General features: G+C 37.3%; 1 protein-coding gene across 4 annotated transcripts in view; it reads right to left on the reverse strand.

Annotated features, from left to right (window-relative positions):
- Positions 1-21,520, reverse strand: part of LOC139955968 (uncharacterized) — a 595,985-nt gene that overhangs the window by 406,632 nt on the left and 167,833 nt on the right. For all 4 annotated transcript variants that reach the window (XM_071955175.1, XM_071955174.1, XM_071955173.1 and 1 more), the window contains exon 17: positions 311-571. In XM_071955175.1, coding sequence (XP_071811276.1) covers positions 311-571 — 261 coding nt within the window. The remainder of the gene's footprint in view (positions 1-310; positions 572-21,520) is intronic.

Raw genomic sequence — 21,520 nt, forward strand, 5'->3', positions numbered from 1 at the left:
TACGCACAAAATATGTCCAAATATTCTTTCTTCTGAAAACACCAAGAAAGGTCCAGATTACAACAGTTCCGAGTGAATTATTGGATCAAAAAGAATCCAAGCAGGAAACGAACATTCTAAACACTTTGAGTGGTAGAATGATAAAGGAATTGACCGGAAGGTATACTATACTCTACTCTAGTCACTGTCTACTCTAGGTACTGTAGTATGAGAGTGCTAATATTGTGAGAAGACAGCAAAGTGAGGAAAAAGTAAATATGAAGAAACCTATATTAGTATATAAGATGTGAAAATCAAACAAAATACCCACCTCTGACAATCACATTCATGATGGCATGAATTTGTTTACTGTATGCACCCTGTTCCTGGCTCTCAAAGACAACAGATTTCAAAGCACTAGCATCACCACAAGATGTCTTTCCCACACAAGAGCTGCCTGTTGACCCGTCTGGATTCCTAATTCCATCCCTCCTCCAACGAAGCCTTGCCATAGCTACGCTTGACTCAACCATGACAGTCACTTTATCACCCATTGATGCACCAGTGGAATATTCCAAAGCTTTAATAGTTGCTGAAAAGAAATTTAGACGTAAGGTAGTGATACCAGCACACAGTCTGTAATAGTTACAAATTTGTTTCATATTATATTGCTGTGCTATTTGCCTGTACCTGTATGTTGGTAAACCTGCCTTCAAATTGCCAAAATTATTGCTTCAAGTTTTCTTATTGATTTACATACTTGTTTAATAATCAGACAAATAAACTATGCAGTTATGTTTATCAAAGTGTGTGTGTACTCTTGTGTGTATGTGCAAACATTGTAAACATTTCACAAACTCCTCTTAAAGGTGAAGATTGTTTCTTCAGATATCATGTTTGCAGACTTTTATTTTGGATGACCTTTACATAACAACAAAAAACCACAAGGGTTCAATATATGTTATATATTCCATATGAGATACAACCCAGTTTCCCTTTAAAAGAGACATCTAACAAGTGTTTACATGATGATCTTCGACCTCTAATTAAAACAATAGGGTTCATCTACATAATATGTGATATTTAAATACTGAATATGAAATAAATCCACATTTCCATTCTTCACATTTTCAGACTTGCCTTGTGCTGCCGTCACATGACCATTCAACAGCAGTCTGTTTTAATTCAATATGGGGTACGCATACAAAGTTTGATATCCTTCCAATTAAACATCTGTTTTGTGATACACATAGTGCTTCAAGCGAGGCATGAGGCACACATACACAAACAAAATACACACACAGACACCAAATATGATTGCAAAGGTTTCAATTTAGACTGCTACCATCACATTGATCATATGTGTAGGTGATCAAACACCTCATACCCATTTACAGAATGAGACTCAAGGACATGTTTATCATGTACTAAATCAATGTAAAATATTAATGGTCACAATGAAGGTCAAAGGCCAAAACTGACCAAGTTGGTATAAAGAAATGGGGTGTTGTGAACTTCTCAACTGCAAGGTTTATGGAATTTTCACTTGTGGGTGTACAGGTATGCATGGAAATGGGTTGAGCATCTATGTGTGATCAAATCATATTGTTGAAATGTCAGAGACAGGGGCACTGGAATTGAAAGTCTGTTTTATTGTCATATATGAGTGTGCAAAACATGTCAAAATGACTATATATATAAAGAACCTAAACCATCACTCCCATGTAGGAATCATTAATGTTTGTCACATATATTAAAGTCAAATCACTATCAAAAGTTACTATAAAAGCAGTATGTGATGTTGGGTATCAACTTAAGTGCTCTGGATTTATGTATACTTGACTTATCCAAGGAGGACTGACATAGTGATGTATTCTTCATGTATGTATCCTAGTTGCAAGTATTTCTTTTCCCTGTCCCTCTCCCTTTACAATACAGTATATATATTTGATATTCTTCCTGTTCTAACATTGCCATTACGATTGTCATCATTGAACATGAAAGTCAGGACAAAGAATTGAGTTCTGCCCCGAAAACAATCGAAACACATTGATATTCATTTATCTCTTCTAAATATTTAGATATTGTAAGAGCTTACATGTATGAAGTTTCATTGCATGAGACCTAGAAATCAGATAAAGAAATAGCATCTATTGAGACACTTACTGTATTTGTGAAAAATCAACTGCAAAGAAAAAAATTTTAACCCACCACAGCAACAAAATATTATTTTAATACAAAACCAGAGCCATACATCATATATATTTCATATGAGGTGTCATGAAATTCCATTTGTCTTCCAGGATGAATCATATACGGTAACCTTAAACACCTTTATTGCTCCAATCCCACCAGAGACAAATAAGTTAACCCCTCTCACTGTCTTTCAATTTCTACACTTACCTAAATAACGTTTGTTAAGCTAAATTCAAACATTCACCAACATGTTGGCTAATGAGTGTACAACTATGGTATGAATATAATTTTCTTTTCTTTGCTGGAAGCTCGGCAGGTTGCCGTAATTAAGTTTTTAAACATGAGCAAGTTTCAAAGTGAAGTGACATTTGGCTGAAGTGGTAAATGGCTGAATCAAGGTGGAAATATGCAGAATCCCTGGAATATTTGTAACTTCCATGATCAAGAGGGGGGGGGGGGCAAAATAGTTAATAAATTTACATAACCAATCATTCCTATGATTTTCATGAAAATATTAATAAACTTTGCAGAACTGCAGGTACTGTTTTTATAATTCATAGTTGGATCAAGTCGGATCATCTCAGAAGCAATGCAGGTTGAAAGACTCTTTTCAAAATACACTCTGGATATCCTACAAAAGTTGGTATCTTGTTCCACTTTGGAGTTGAAGCTGCATAAGTGATTTTGTGATTTTAGGTAGCTTTTTCATGCAGTATCATGATTTCTTTTTGATGGTCCAGCCATCTATGATTGATTATTTTATCATGCTTCTGGCACAGTTCCAGTTAGTTTTTGAACATCCTGCAAGGTTTATTGACCATGAAATTGAAATAGGAGAACCCATCATGATAATTCCACCAAACTTTACGGCGTGAACTGTAATGCAACCTCATTCTCTCCCGATCTTATATGCTCATCTCCCGGAGAACAAAATCCATTCATTTGTCAGGATATAATTGCATTTATCATAATGTTAATGCCATTGTGGTTTCAAGCTTTAACGTTAGCCAGACAATCACTTTTACTTACTGCGTACTATTATATGACAGAGGTAAAATCTAAAACTGTCCATGTGTTCTTTTTATATTGCTCTTCTTGTTTCAGCTGGAATTTGTCCACTTTTCTGCAATATGTTCCCTGATTTCCCGATATTTTGGGAATGCAAATTTCTAAATCTCCTAATCTTGTGAAAACAGGTTGGCAGATATATGTTGCAATAAAATGTTTTGCAAACGACACATGGTAGGGATTTGCGATTAAAGGACAACACTATTCTGTTTCAACATTCTAGTGGTGTTTTTCGTGCAATCCGGGTCAGAAAGCAGAAAATAATATATTTGGGAAATATAAGAATGGTATTTGCTTATTTGAAAATGTAAAACAAGTTGCCTGTAGATTAAGTGAAATAACATCACAAAAGAATGCAAGGATCAAAATTCTTAGAAAGAGGCCAAGAAATGAAGTACTGTACAAGTGTACGCACAATGTCAAGTTTAAACATGGCTGGGAAGAGACAGGTATGTTACAACGCTTTTGTATTAAAGTATGTAGCAGACCAGCTCAATGTAACTCTTTTTGGAAAGTACAGTAAGCCGGCCGAGTCAAATAAATGTCAATGTTTTTGGAAATTTTCTCTTTTAAATTCTTAAACTTCAATTACAGGTAGTTATGCTAAACCACTAAACCACTAAATTTACATCTAAATTATAGTTTCTGGTTGACCAGCTTGCATAACCATGTTCAAATTATTGTTATTTTGAGGCACTCTTTGTTCAGTAAACCAGCATTGAAATTGTGTTTATATTTTCAGTGTTGTGCTTGTGATGAACGCAATTCCCAGACGAAAATAATTCCTGGCTTTTAAGCAAGAGTCAAGAAAACCCTGGGTTTCCCTGGATATCCAAGCTTTATTCCTGCCTCAGGTAGCCAAGATTTTGAAAGTCCAGCCTTTTCCTGGCTTCATCTAGGCTCACAAGTCCACACTAGGCAGGAAAAGTGAGGGCAATGCTATCCTGGTTAGGCAGGAAAAGCCAGGATTTTGAAAGTCCAGCCTTTTCCTGACTTCATCTAGGCTCACAAGTCCACACTAGGCAGGTAAAGCGAGGGCAATTCTGTCCTGGTTAGGCAGGAAAAGCCAGGATTTTGAAAGTCCAGCCTTTTCCTGACTTCATCTAGGCTCACAAGTCCACCCTAGGCAGGAAAAGCGAGGGCAATTCTGTCCTGGCTAGGCAGGAAAAGCCAGGATTTTGAAAGTCCAGCCTTTTCCTGGCTTCACCCAGCCTCACAAGTCCACAATAGGCAGGAAAAGAGAGTGGAATGCTGTCCTGGCTAGGCAGGAAAAGCCAAGCTTGCCTTTTACCCAGTATTAGCTAGTTGTAAGATGGTCAGCTCTTACATAAAGTTTTCTTTTGTACCATAGTTTTACTTGTTTATTAGTGCAGTGCTCACTGTACAGAGGGCTATACATTTGTACAGTATATTTGTAAGTTGTTTTGTCGTCGGGGGGGGGGGGATTAAGATTTCTCTCTTCTGGGTTGCTAAGCAACTATCTTTGTTCTTCCTGGAAATTAGCTCTCACAGGAAAAGGGGTCTGTGTATATATATTATAGGAACAAAAGAGTTTTGTGAGGGTATAGGGAGTTAGGCAGTTGGCCATGAGTATTGGAGCAAGACAGTTGCAAAAGACGAGAAATATAGTTTTAATGCTGGATAGTTTGTTTTAAACCTTAATTTATCAAATCAAGTTACTGTAGTCCTTATTATTTTATGGAAGGAGTGATATTCACCTGACAGTCTGGCATGCGTTTTACTATAAAGGACATTATTTACTATAAAGGATATTACTTACTTAGAGGATATTATTTTACCATAAAGGGTATTCCGGGACACCATTTGTTATAACTGACATTATTTTACTGAAAGGACACCCTGGGACACTATTGCTTATTAATTAAAGGATACTACTTTGTTGGGATCGGACATTTATCATACAATTTATTCTGTTCAACTATACTGATGTCGTGGAAGATCTGATGTCGTGTAAGATTCGATTCCCCGCCGACAGCAATGTGTGTCGTCTGGCAAGGGTGTTGTTCAATAACAACTTCCCGACATGGACGTTAAATGGATGTGTGCCGAGAGATTGGCTTCAGTCAGCTCAAGTGCGAGTCTACAAGCCTCCATGGCTTCTTTCGCGAGTTCCTGCTTGCGGGAAGATCACATATACATACATACATACAAGATCTGTACTGTACCTGATGTCACCAGCACACCAATTACCAGAACAGATTTATAAATTAAGTGTATTAACTTTAAAATTTGGGTGCACCTCTCGACTTTAAGTCGTTTTATTTAATTCTTTGACTGGGCTCAGATCAGCTGTATATTGTTTGTTATTCATAATTATAATTTATTTTGATCCAATCCAGTTGAGTGTTCCATTTTTATGTGTCTTGTTCTGTGTTTGGTCATCACACCGAACCCAGAGTTCTCTGATCAAGAACAAACGTTTATTTTCAGTCGCTAACACCCTTACATATACATATAATTCATGATTTTAAAGTTATGAAAATTTCCTATACCACAAACACACTAACCTCCTATAAGCTAAAAGTAACTGCCAATTACTAGCCAGCAAGATAATTTATATAGGGTAAGCATGGACACCTGGCTTTTCTGGGTATGTATACCTGGCTTTTCCTGGCTCCTCACTGATATAAACAGGGACCTGGCTTTTCCTGGGTAATCCTGGGTGTGCATATATCAGGCTTTTCCTGGTTTTTCCTGGCTCTTCACTCACACACTAGACACCTGGCTTTTCCGGGGTAAACCTGGGTTAACCATCCAGGCTTGTCCGGCCTTAACCTGGCTCTAAATGAGTTATATAAACCAGGCTTTTCCTGTCCGAATTACCATTTTCAAGCCCAGGAATTTCCCTGGGTTAAATCCAGGCTTTTCCTGGCTTATATTCCAGGGAATTCCAGGGTTTTCCTGCCTTAAATTCTCATTTTCATTTAACTATGTGCAGTATGTAATGACTCAACACCAATTGGTGTAGTTGCCCTAATGAATAATTGAAACAAATTCATATTTCTGCCAAAATTATAGTAATTAAGCAAGAGTAATAAATGTTGCATAGAACCCAATTATTTACTGTAGTCTCATATCCAAGCAATTATCTGTTGAAACTACTTCAAATACCCTACATACCATTTTCATTTGTCACTAGGACCCTCCATGCAACAGCTGGGCTTTCATCTTCTGTTACAGTGATGGTGTAGATACCAGTCCTTGCAGCTGTCTCCATGGTAGTAGGTAGGGTAAGAGTAGCAGGTTCACTGCTGATGTTTGTCATTGCTTCATCTGGTACTCTAGGACTATTGAGTGTAAACATATAACGCTGAGAATCTTTGGCACCTTGAAGAACTGCTTTATCAAATGTTACATTGGCTGTTTGGGAACCACCTGTGTATACTTCAACGGTAGTTGGATTTGTTGTGGTTGCCACGGAACTCCTTACCACAGCAACATAGGGAGGATCAGACTGACCTGGTAACAGGAATAGAAAATAATTTACTTGATAACGGTGTGACAAAGAAACTGATTTGGAAGCCTCATAGAATGATAATTAACAGTGCTGAGATACTGAAGCAGCATTTAGTGGTAGACCTCAGAACAACCATGCAGCTGTGAAGCCTCAAATTAAGTAAGTGTCTGTTACACACACTATAAAAGAGGTCAACTGGAAGATTGATCTTGATTACCTTTTTTTTCTTCAAGTGATATTTTAGAAGATCATCAGAACCTTGGGCATGTTACACAAGGGTTGTAAATTTAGTGGGTGTGTGATGGTCCAATGAATTTTCAAATTGTAAAGAAAATCTGGAACATTCACTTGGACAAAAACTATTAGCCTACTGATAAAGATTGTAAGCCTTCCAGGTACCCCCATTCCCTTCCAACAAGATCTCTGAAAGCTATAAGAAACAAATAGAACTGCATTAAAATAGGTTATTAATAAACAGATATTGTAAAAGATATGTGGTGTTCAAAATACCCCATGATCAGAGCACAGACATATTTAACAGTACAGTCACATAGGAACCATTATAAATTTTGTCAACAATATCAAATGACCTTAAAATGGATGACAACTGAGAACTCACTAAAATCTTCTTTATACCAAATATATTCACCACAACACAACTGACCATTCTGACTTTAATGCTGTCCAACTTACTCCATTTACATGGTTTTAAGAGCTTATATGAACTTTGACCTGCACCAAGAAATAGTAGAGAAGCATTAAAGAATTCATAGGGTGGCATCATCTATACACACAATAAAGTAGCCTACAAGATTCACAAAAGCTGAGCTTGTTTTAGAGTTTTCCTGTCTACAAGGCTTTCTGATTTTCATCACTGCAAACCTAAAATAAACTATGGCCTCCACCAAATGCAATACAGCAACCAGAAACCTGACAAGAAAGTGCTATATCTACATAGCATGTCAAGAATTCACCTTACATTTGTTAATCTAAAATGCTAAATCATTAAGGGGCATTACAGGTAACTACCAAACTATTGATTCAACAGAACTGTGCTTGTAATTGTAAGCTACTTCCGGCCTTTGAACTATTTACAGAACTTTGGGAATCTTAGAAAATCCATGTTTCACCACTTTCTGGAACTTAGCTCATGGCAACTTTAGATCCTCTGCAAACCAGTTATGCTATATCAACTGGAAGAATTAGTTGACTTGTTCACACCATACCAGACATACCTAGTTCCAGTTTATGTACTGCACATGAAGCTATCTATAGCTACCATCATCATTCTATGCATTGGGTAATTATAAGCAATAAAGTATTAACTCGATCAAGCAAGTATGAGAGAGGATATGATTTATCAGTTACATAGATCAACTGGAAAAGTCTTCATATGGCCTACTTCATGGTGGCGGGATTTGGGCTGCAGTTGTGACAAATGAGTAATGAGCACTTTCTTGGCATGTATCTATGGCACTTGAACAAACTTGATGAACAAGTAGCATGTGATGTTAGTCCTGCTTCCTGACTCTCATGACCTTTGACAATCCTTGTGTTTTTATTTCAGCAAAGAAGAAACTTCTCCCTAAATTGTCCTACTTACAAACATATTATCTCTTCATTAATCCAGTATCACTTGCAACAAACTAAAGACTAACCAAGCCCACAACTGCTTTGTGTTTAAGATATTTATTACCAAACAGACAACAAATTGCTTATGTGAACTTTAATCTAAACATACAAATTTTTCAAAATTATTTTGTCATTTTGGTTTTCATGGAATCTAAACTTGCTTTTGTTCTAGTTTGCTAGGAGATTATACAAATTTGTAGTGCTTTTGTGGTACACAAATAAATACTATATTGACGTTTTCCAAGTATTGTTGCTTCTATCTCATCTTGGCTGTTGTGTCCTTAGCTGGGTGTAACTATATACTTGTATTGTAACTCAATACTCAATTAGGAAAAACACCTACATCTGCTCAATTGCTGGGTGCCTACTATAGCATTGTGCGGGATCCCGGTAGTCACGTTAATCCCGGTATCCTGGTATTGACTAGTCCCGATCACAGTGCAATATGTGTAAATAGTACCGGGAGTGGGAAAACAACGGGTTATTAAATGTGTTTCGGTATCATTCCCGGGAATCCCGGACATAATAAAAATATTGACGTATTACTATTTGAAATAAAGAAAAGAAAGCACAGTATTTCTGGTGTCTGTGTTCTTAGTTTGAATAATATCTCATCCATTTACGTACTGGCCAAGACCTATATATTAAAGAATCAACTTTTCACAGGGTAATTTGGAACTTTGCTACACCAAATATCTAACGTTACATGGGTTAAGCCTGTTGCCGGACATCAAAGTTATTCTGAATTTTTGTTATTTATTGTGAAGGTTCCCATGTATAAAATCTTACCACATGTATTTCACCTCGTTTTGATATAATAATTATAACAATTTTAATAAATTTTGAGCCAAAACCACAGGGAGAATTATATCCAGCTTAAATCCATCTTCGCTCAGGACTGTATATTATAGCCTAGTGTCACAAACAGGTACACAAAGTGCAGTACGGTACTTGAGAGTTAATGCAGTAATGAAATGGATTTGTTTATTATTGCGGAGGGTTCCACGATGTCATTTAGAGTTATCTTTGGCTACTTTTTTAATTTTGATGAACTTTTTGTACAAAAGATGGATATTGTACCTATTGAAAGTATATGGAGAACACAACAGACGATTAATGATATAAGTAGTTCTGTACTATTCTCATGTATATATAGTTTATAATCTCATATTTACATAGCCACTTTGTTACATTATTCTTGTCTGAAGTTCCAAACACGTGGTGACTTGTTGATAGTTGAACAATTTTCATTTGAAGGGTTGCCCTATTCCAACATCATGGAATAGTGGGGAATTTCCAATTTCCGGATGTGTATGGATTACTGGTTTTATCCTTGTGCGAACATGTTAAATCTAATATCGTACACTGAGTATGTATGAAGCATGCTTGGGGTGCTTTTTTCCAAGGTTTGTGATGTTTGTTTTGAAAGTACATGGCCTAGGCTATGACATTAAAAGCGTGACATTGACAGTCTCGTAACTAAGTGCTTTGCAATGTTGGGGAAATCCTGGTAGTAGTTATGATACCCAGATTCATGTTGCAACACTACCGGTTGTGTGAAATTTGCACTACCGCACAACCCTATACGGTACTAGGACATCCTGTCCACTGCCGATCTAACTATGAGTCAATGAGAGGATGCATCAATAGGTTATATATCCCCAACATAGTACTGTACTAGGACATCCTGTTCACTGCCAATCTAACTATGAGTCAATGATAGGATACATCAGTAGATTATATATCCCCAACAAAGTACGGTACTAGGACATCCAGTCCACTGCCAATCTAACTATGAGTCAATGATAGGATACATCAGTAGGTCATATATCCCCAACACAGTACGGTACTAGGACATCCTGTCCACTGCCAATCTAACTATGAGTCAATGATAGGATACATCAGTAGGTCATATATCCCCAACACAGTACGGTACTAGGACATCCAGTCCACTGCCAATCTAACTATGAGTCAATGATAGGATACATCAGTAGGTTATATATCCCCAACACAGTACTGTACCAGGACATCCTGTTCACTGCCAATCTAACTATGAGTCAATTAGAGGATACATCAGTAGGTTATATATCCCCAACACAGTACGGTACTAGGACATCCTGTCCCCTGCCAATCTAACTATGAGTCAATGATAGGATACATCAGTAGGTTATATATCCCCAACACAGTACTGTACTAGGACATCCTGTCCACTGCCAATCTAACTATGAGTCAACAGTGTAGGACTTTCACGGTCGTCCGGTCGTCCGTGACGACTAGAAATTACGTCGGACTACCAAATCTTTCAAAATGTTGTGTGCTTGGTTGTCCTTCGGACGACCAAAAAAAAATGAAGGCTTTGAAGAATTATTGAGCCTAATTATATTTCATTAAAAACGAAAGTCAATTTAATTAAATAGTTTCTGAATAACACCCAAACCAAACATGAATTATTTAAAAACATGCGCGAAATATTAACTTTACAACATCGTTAGAAAAAAATCTTTTTGAGTCTCTAATGACGTACCCAGAAAACAAATGAGACTTGTGGCTAAATGTCAGTGCAATGCATTTTGTACGGTGTTGTAACAACAGTCGATCAGAGACACTGACAGTCTATAGGCCGAATGAAAATGCATTGCTGGACAATGGGGGAAATCTAGCCTATACTGCTGAATTTGTGACGCAGTTATAAGATATCCATGGAATATTTTCAGTATTGCTGTTATCTTCGACCACATGGTTGCCTAACAGCACACTAAGTCAATTGGGAAAATCTAGCCTATACCGCTGAATTTGTGCCGCAGTTATAAGGTATCCATGGAATACAGTAATGTTATTAGCGAAAAATACTGACAACTTTTTTAATTCATATTGTCACGAAACGGAAACTGAGGAAAATTTTTAAATGACAAGTTAGAGTAGCTATATTACGTGATAAAATAAAAGGAGATTAAATCTGTTTTACAATCTTTAAAAAGTTACAACAAAACTGTCGATATTATGAAACAAACTACGTTCGGCAAAGCCCCATTTCTAGACTGCCTTACAATGAACAGCGTGCACTATACATACATCAGTTTACAACAACTGCAGTGTTTACCCCTAACATTTTTGGCACGTTTCCAAAAAACTTTTCATGTAGTAAACTATTTTGGCTCCACTCTAGAATTAATAAGGTCAGTCAGTAAAGGATCGGTAAAGTTATGCGAAATATTATCTTAGACGTTCAAGAAAAGTAGTTAAATATCCCCGTAACATTAAGGTAGGTAAAACACACGTCACGACAACCGACTCCTCCGCATGAACAAAACAATCTATTCCCCATGATACACGAGGCACAGTCTATACCATACAGACATAGCACGATGTCAAGGCCCAATGGCTATAGTATGGCCATCTTTATGAAAGTAAACCTTTTAATCCCATGTTTTAGGCCACTTGGCATGATTAACTAAATGCTAAATATTTTTCCCATGTCCTTTTGGAAAACGTCAACTTCGCAAAATACAATTAGTTGTGTTTTTGTTGTTACGTGAGATCCGTAACCGACGAAGTGGTTAGGCTATATACTATACACTAAACTATGGTAGGATATTAATTTTTCCGTTTTTGGTGGAAATTCTAGAAAATACTTTTTCCCCGCGCTTAACACCAGATGTGGTCTGATGGTTTGTTCATAAATGGGTGAACTAGAGCCTTGTTTACATGACATTAGTTGCATTTAGCACGATATGCCAGTTTCGCGTGAATTTTTCGAAAGTATTTTGCTCGATCTTTCGTAAAGTTTGAAAGGTGTACCAACTTACTGTTCGTACACAATTGGTAATTTCTCTACTGATTTTCAGGGTTTTTTCTCTATACAGTCAATGTTGTAAAGGACGGGTTTTTTCGTTCAAAAGTTCAAAAGTCAGTAAATGAAGTTGATAAACTCTATTTCTTTTCAACTTTCTTAACCATGGAAAGCTAGAATAACATTTACAAATAAAACGGAGAAAGGATAATCGCATATGTATATACATTTATTTCAAATTTCTTTCACAAGAAATTATCGTCATTTGTTTAATCCAAAAAAAATATCGTTGTGAAAAAAAATTATCACGATAATAATAATTTTCGATATATCGCCCAACCCTACGTGATAGTCTCAGATACAATTTAAATGCTTCTTTGTACCACCAGTGATTGTTGTCAAAATGTACGTAACAAATATGAGACAAGGCCTAACGGTATGATATTTGAGTGCAGACATATTATAGCCATTACCACAAGCTTCGTTATCTCTACACAGGGGAAAGTAAACGTTGCAAGTAATTGTACTTCGTGTTCATTGAGCACTAAAAAATGCAAGATTGTTTGCAGACAATCGGTAGGGACTATTAGCCAATCAAACCACGGGAATCTTGGTAAAGCGTCATTGTCTATTTTTAGCATGAAAATCTCTGTAATGAAGTTTTAGTAGCCCTGTACCTTGCGGTTGATTGTTATGATATATTTATTTTCAAACAAGTTCAATGATCTGTAGGAGTAGGAGAACTTTTGATTCTTGTCAGAAGAAATAATGAAAGATGTTCATTCAAAAATATGTTTTGTTATGTTTCCCGTTGACCTAGTTGTGAGTGTGTACTTGGGGATTGCAAGCAATTTGAAGATTTTGCGTCCCTGGCCAAAACATTGCGTCCAGTACCCAGAATCCTGTGTTCGTAGTAATGCGGGAATACTTTCGTTATTGCTGTTATCTTAGACCACATGGTAGCACACCTCAATGGGAATATCTTGCCTAACCATAGGTTTGCCAACAAAAAAAATCACACTGCGTAGTATTTGGGTAATAAATAAGGAACCGGGAAGTATCGCGTCGGGCGGGTATCCGGGTACCCGGATACCTGGTGCAAACACTTTTTGAAAACAGTACACAATAACATGGTTATATATGCTAAACTACTAAAGCTTTGGTTGACACAATCAGATTGAGCACCAAAATGTTTTGTCTTGTATTATTTGTGTTCATTTTCAATTTTGGTGGAAAATTTGGAAGGACTACCAAGTTTTTTGCAGGACTACCAAATATTTGAAAATCCTTGAAATTGGTAGTCCTTCGGACAACCTTCTCAAATACCTGAAAATCCAACACTGAGTCAATGATAGGATACATCAGTAGGTTATATATCCCCAACACAGTACTGTACTTGGACATCCTGTCCACTGCCAATCTAACTATGAGTCAATTAGAGGATACCTCAGTAGGTTATATCCCCAACGAAATACAGTACTAGGACACTGTCCACTAGCTGCCAATCTAACTATGAGTCAATTAGAGGATACATCAGTAGGTTATCCCCAACACAGTACGGTACTACTGTAGGACATCCTGTCCACTGCCAATCTAACTATGAGTCAATGAGGTGATACATCAGTAGGTCATATATCCCCAACACAGAACGGTACTAGGGCATCCTGTCCACTGCCAATCTAACTATGAGTCAATTAGAGGATACATATCCAACATAGTATGGTACTAGGACATCCTGTCCACTGCCAATCTAACTATGAGTCAATTAGAGGATACATCAGTAGGTTATATATCCCCAACACAGTATGGTACTAGGACATCCTGTCCACTACCAATCTAACTATTTGTCAATTAGAGGATACATATCCAACATAGTATGGTACTAGGACATCCTGTCCACTGCCAATCTAACTATGAGTCAATTAGAGGATACATCAGTAGGTTATATATCCCCAACTTAATACAGTACTAGGACATCCTGTCCACTGCAAATCTGTCTATGAGTCAATTAGAGGATATATCAGTAGGAAATATATCCCAAACATAGTACAGGACTACAGGTTGGACATCCTGTCCACTGCCAATCTAACTATAAGTCAATGATAGGATACATCAGTAGGTTATATATCCCCAACACAGTATAGTACTAGGACATCCAGTCCACTGCCAATCTAACTATGAGTCAATGATAGGATACATCAGTAGGTTATATATACCCAACACAGTACGGTACTAGGACATCCTGTCCACTGCCAATCTAACTATCAGTCAATGATAGGATACATCAGTAGGTTATATATCCCCAACACAGTACAGTACTAGGACATCCAGTCCACTGCCAATCTAACTATGAGTCAATGATAGGATACATCAGTAGGTTATATATACCCAACACAGTACGGTACTAGGACATCCTGTCGCCTGCCAATCTAACTATCAGTCAATGATAGGATACATCAGTAGGTTATATATCCCCAACACAGTACAGTACTAGGACATCAAGTCCACTGCCAATCTAACTATGAGTCAATGATAGGATACATCAGTAGGTTATATATACCCAACACAGTACGGTACTAGGACATCCTGTCCCCTGCCAATCTAACTATCAGTCAATGATAGGATACATCAGTAGGTTATATATCCCCAACACAGTATAGTACTAGGACATCCAGTCCACTGCCAATCTAACTATGAGTCAATGATAGGATACATCAGTAGGTTATATATACCCAACACAGTACGGTACTAGGACATCCTGTCCCCTGCCAATCTAACTATCAGTCAATGATAGGATACATCAGTAGGTTATATATCCCCAACACAGTACAGTACTAGGACATCCTGTTCACTGCCAATCTAACTATGAGTCAATGATAGGATACATCAGTAGGTTATATATACCCAACACAGTACGGTACTAGGACATCCTGTCCACTGCCAATCTAACTATCAGTCAATGATAGGATACATCAGTAGGTTATATATCCCCAACACAGTACAGTACTAGGACATCCTGTCCACTGTCAATCTAACTATGAGTCAATGATAGGATACATAAGTAGGTTATATATCCCCAACACAGTACAGTACTAGAACATCCAGTCCACTGCCAATCTAACTATGAGTCAGTGATAGGATACATCAGTAGGTTATATATCCCCAACACAGTACTGTACTAGGACATCCAGTCCATTGCCAATCTAACTATGAGTCAATGATAGGATACATCAGTAGGTTATATATACCCAACACAGTACGGTACTAGAACATACAGTCCACTGCCAATCTAACTATGAGTCAATGATAGGATACATCAGTAGGTTATATATCCCCAATACAGTACGGTACTAGGACATGCCCTCATACAAATTGAAGCATGCAAATTGCATGTAAATTGCATGTAAATTGTATGTATCTTGAATGAAAAGGCTAAAACATGCAATTTGCATGCATGTACATGCTCTACACATGCTGTTTTCATACAATTTACATGCATGCATCCAGGAAGCATGTATTTATGCATGCATGTATTCGAATACATTCGTGTAAACCTTACACTAAGCATGTATTGCAGCAATATAAGTGTCCATTGGTGTACGCATGCATTCAACCAAACAGTCAAACATGTATTTGGACTTAGCTGTTTTATGAATGCTTGTGAAGCATGTATTTTGGACTTTGTCAAATTAATAGTGCATGTATTCAAATTTACAGTGCATGTATTTTGGACTTTGATTTACAATTGCACACATGCAATTAGTCAATTTGGATGTAATTTTATGGTATACTGTATATAGGATGATTATATCATATTTTATCACAATAAGTTTTGGTAGGAATGAAGAGTTTGATTATTTTTCTTTTCCAGATGAGCTCTTGACATCTTAAGATGCAAACAAGAATTCATTTTTTCGAATTTCAGCTAGCTGGTTGTTTAAAGTTACAACCTCATGCATTGGTGATATATGTTATTAAATGGAGCACCCTGAAATATAAAGCATTGATTTGGTATTCTCCCATGAGTTATAAGGAAATGCCATTGTGTATTTAGCTACTGTACATGCTTCATACAGTGCCTTGATTCCAACTTTACATACTGTGATAACAGAAATTTAAAAACTTTATAAAAAATACAGGATGATGCGGTATGACTTTTTGAAGTTTATATTTGGTATTGCCTGCACTCTCAAAATAATTATTTTACCAGTTATACATTCACTAATGTTCACTAATGCATTACAACAATAAGTTGGTGAAAGTAGAGTGGACTAGTACTCTATGTTACACCCCTAGTAGTCAATTAGGGTCACAACTCTTTTTATGGACACCAAATGTTTTTTGGGTGGCCAAATGTACACAGTCAATTGGAAAAATGTCAGCCAGTGTTTTTAGTTACTAGGAATTCAAAACGGGCGTTCCAGGGATGCATCTGCCCGAAAAAGTTTGCATTCAGCAGATAAAAACTTATGTCCCCCAAGACAAACCTGTGTTAAAAGCACAAGCCAAGCTATGACCTTTACGTTCTTTTGAAGTCAAGTATAACATCCCTAGATCACAATTGCTTGCACTTTGAGACTAAATAGTATGGTTGAGGCCTATATACACACACAAACAAATTAAAAAAAGATAAAATTAGTTGCAGTACATTTCAAGAAAATGTACAAATTTGAATGTTCACCAAAGCTGATGTTTTTCCTGTTCTGGTAGACTTAGCCTAAGCTAAGTGTAACATGCACAGTACGACTTCCTTGAGTACTGTAGGCCAAAACTAGAGCACCAATGGTGCAGAAGCTCATACCTTTTCGAGCTTAAAAATGTAGGGCCCACAAAACTTTATGGCCCACCAAATTTCAGATTCCACCAATTTTGGGCCCATGAGGGATAACCCCCCCCCCCCCTCCGTTAGCAGAATACTGGCCACACCACTGGCTATAATTCCTATTTTCCCCCTTTAAATCCTGTTTTACCCACTCTCTCTACCACTGACCTACCCTATTGAACTTTCTCCCCTCTACCTGAGCAGACCTGAAGCACTCCTTACCAAAATTTTGGCTGGCTGCCTACATACATCAGGCTCAAAGACTTCTAAGAATCGGCAAGTGCTGATTGGCTATAGGGCTCTCATGCTTACAGTTCAACAGTTAATAACAACTCCCAGTCCTGCTTTAATTCCACTAACAGCCTCTGCAGAGCTTAACCACAAATGTAAACAAACACTGCAGAGACTGGGAGACAAATTAAAGGAGCTTTGGCAAAAGGTGCAGGCTCAGATTTTTTTAAACAATGGGGATTAATTGTAATTGATTAACTTTTGACCAAAATTTTTAGGCATCATCTTATTCATACACAATCCAACAATCATCAGTTCAACTTTGAATATGATCCATCAAATTCTTGAGGAGATTGAGATATTTGAAAATATTACAAAGAATGACCCCCGATGACCCCCTAAAAGACATTTGACCTCAATTTTCTGAACACCCCTCGTAACTCTCATCCCGAGGAACATTGTGACCAAGTTTCATTATAATTGGCCATACACTGTACGAACAGGAGCAATTTGAAAATATAGGGCCGCGGCCCGGGCCACAAAAGACCCCTAGTTGATCTTTGATCTCAAATTCATGAACACCCTGAAGGTAGAACTACCATAGTACTATCGTGACAAACCCTCAACATTGTACCATGGAATCTGTAGGAGAAGAAGCATTTTGCGTATTTCCACAAAATGGCTCATTACGGCCCACAGGTGACCTTTGACCCCAAATTTTGGACCATCTCTGATGGCCCTATACCCAATGGTCCTTGTGTCCAAGTTTCATGAAATTCCATCAAACACTGTGCGAGTGGAAGCGGTTTACCAATTGTTGACGGATAGAGTGATAGAGTGATAGACGCCGCACTGTAACAATAGCTCACACCAGCATGCTGGTATGAGCTAAAAATGTTACAAATGACCCCTGATGACCCCCTAAATGACATTTGACCTCAATTTTCCGAACACCCCTCATAACCCTCATCCCGAGGAACGTTGTGACCAACTTTCATTATAACTGGCCATACGCTGTACAAACAGGAGCAATTTGAAAATATAGGACCACGGCCCGGGCCACAAAAGACCCCTAGTTGATCTTTGATCTCAAATTCATGAACACCCTGAAGGTAAAACTTCCATAGTACTATCGTGACAAACCCTCAACGTTGTACCATGGAATCTGTAGGAGAAGAAGCATTTTGCGTATTTCCACAAAATGGCCCATTACGGCCCACAGGTGACCATTGACCCCAAATTTCGGACCATCTCTGATGGCCCTATACCCAATGGTCCTTGTGTCCAAGTTTCATGAAATACCATCAAACACTGTGTGAGTGGGAGCGGTTTTACCAATTGTTGACGGATAGAGTGATAGAGTGATAGACGCCGCACTGTAACAATAGCTCACACCAGCATGCTGGTATGAGCTAAAAAACTATATTTGGCATTACTTTACATTGTGACTAACAGCAAAAAAGTCTTTGGATTGTTCTTTGCAAAACAACTTCTGTCATCCACCCCTACTCCCCCCCCTCCCCCAAGGAAAAAAAATAGAACGACAACCTAAGTGTAATTGTTCTTCCTTCTGAGCACTGAACACGAGCCCTTCAATCTTATTATTCAGGTAACTCTTGCGCTGTAGAATAAAGCGGTAAAGGTTTTACAAATTTCCAAAGAGATGCGCAATGCCCTCTTGAGTCAAAAGTGAACGACAGCCATTAAGACAGAAAGAAAGATGAGAGGCTTACCACAGCAAGTTACAACAAATACTTTTCAAATTGATTTTACCTACTGTACAATGAAGAATAACATTCAGATTACTATGAAATTCCTTACATATAGGAAATGCTTGTTGAAATTATTGTTTCACAACAAAAAGGTCATAACATGACCTAACCTTATGGATTTTGTGTACAAACATATTGCAGCTTATAAATAGAATATAAACGATTGGTGTCTTTACCTGCTACTGCATAAACAAAACTTCTGCTTTACATCGTGACTCACAGCAAAGAAGTCTTTAGATTGTTCTTTGCCAAACAACTTGTCATCCACCCCTACTCCTCCCCTCCCCCCAAGAAAAAATTAATAGAATGGCAACCTAAGTGTAATTGTTCTTCCTTCTGAGCACTGAACACGAGCCTTTCAATCTAATTATTCAGGTAACTCTTGCGGAGAGTGAAGTTAAGAAAAGGTTCACTGTTTTACGAGAAATACGTGGAAAGTCCATTGTGATTGCGGTACACTCCGCACAATGACATCACAGAGTGACCTGTACGTGCTTTTTGCACCACGTTTCTGGTCAGTTTGAATCTGCTACTGTAACTTTGACATCAAATAATGTCTCTTTGGACTAAACGGGAACCACGGTATTGTTTGTGTACTATTTACTACTAAAACACTTTAGACTAGTATGATCTAGCCAAAACAAAAGAAAATTTCCGCCTCCAGCTATGCATTTTAAGGGCAGTTTCATGCTCCTAATTTTAAAGAAGCTTAATTGCATGTAATTTTGGTGGACTAGGCTACAGGGCTAAGCCTAGGTATGGACCAAGGCAGTAATAGTAATACAAATAAGATATAGCCTATATAGGCCTATTCACAATATTACCCTACTAATAAAAAGTACTGTAGGCAGTGTATAGCCTTACCAATACCACAGGCTGTATACCTTTTTGTTCATGGTGAGAAAAACATCCAGTTCCATCATAACTGAAGTAAAAAAGTCATTTTAACAACCTTTCAGCTCCTTCATCGATTCCTTCTGTTGGGAGTTGAGTGGTACCAACGTTAGTAGTATTCAGACTAGTCGTAGAACTAGTACTAGCTGGGCTAACGTCAACACTAACATGAGTAGTGTCACTAATATTGGGCCTAACGTAAGGCATCTCATCACCATTGTCTAAATCGTCTAACTGAGATGAGCTTAGTCGCCACCGTGTGGTTGGTGGCATACATTTAAACGGGTTGCTTGTCCTGAAATAGTCTCTATATTTAGAAGGCATTGCAGGCCTCAATATTGATCGACAAAAGTTCCGGAATTTTCTTAGAGCATAGAAGTAACGTCGTCCGTACTTCCTCTAAAAGTCTTAAGGACAAGGTCTAGGCCTATACATATCGCGCGATATGCGCACAGTACAGTAGTAGTAGTAAGTTGAGTCTCATGTATCCGACATGCTCAGTAACTAACCTCCGCCATGTATCACGATCTTGCGCAAGGTTTATTGCTTCTTCGAAATTGTTAATATTAACGTCCTTAAATTGCGACTTTATTTTTCCAATCCAGGTAGTCACGGGCCTTCCTACTGGTTTAGTACAGTACAATATACTATTTTACGTTGGTCGAAGTTAAGTTGAACATTGCTGTCGGCAACATGAATATTCATAATGACCGACCGTATGGAAAGCCTTTTTTCACATTTAATAAGGAATTTCAGATATCTCGAAATAATTTCAGATATCTCAAATTAAATTACAGATATCTCCAATTTATTTAAGATATCTACAAATAATTGCAGATATCATAAAATCAATTTCAGATATCTCGAAATACAAGGGAATTTCAGATATCTGAAATTGAATTCGAGATATCTCGAATTCAATTGCAGATATCTCGAATTCAATTTCAGATATCTCGAATTCAATTTCAGATATCTCGAATTCAATTTCAGATATCTGAAATAGAATTTCAGATATCTCGAATTCAATTTCGGATATCTCGAATTCAATTTCAGATATCTCGAATTCAATTTCAGATATCTCGAATTCAATTTCAGATATCTGAAATAGAATTTCAGATATCTCGAATTCAATTACAGATATCTGAAAATACCCAATTAAATGTTAAAATGGCTTTCCATACGTGCCATTTTAACATTTAATCGGGAATTTCTGCATATGCATTACAGATATCTGTAATTCAATTGCAGATATCTCGAATTCAATTTCAGATATCTCGAATTAGATTTGCAGATATCTTGAATTCAATTTCAGATATCTCGAATTCAATTTCAGATATCTCGAATTCAATTTCAGATATCTCGAATTCAATTTCAGATATCTGAAATAGAATTTCAGATATCTCGAATTCAATTTCGGATATCTCGAATTCAATTTCAGATATCTGAATTAGAATTTCAGATATCTCGAAATCTATATTAGATATCTCGAATTCAATTTCAGATATCTGAAATAAAATTTCAGATATCTCGAATTCAATTTCAGATATCTCGAATTGAATTTTAGATATCTGAAATAGAATTTTAGATATCTAAAATAAGAAACAATTTAAGTTATCTGAAATTCCCGATTAAATGTTAAAATGGCTTTCCATACGACC

This window comes from Apostichopus japonicus, chromosome 2 (assembly GCF_037975245.1).
Source record: "Apostichopus japonicus isolate 1M-3 chromosome 2, ASM3797524v1, whole genome shotgun sequence".
Taxonomy (NCBI): Eukaryota; Metazoa; Echinodermata; class Holothuroidea; order Aspidochirotida; family Stichopodidae; genus Apostichopus; species Apostichopus japonicus.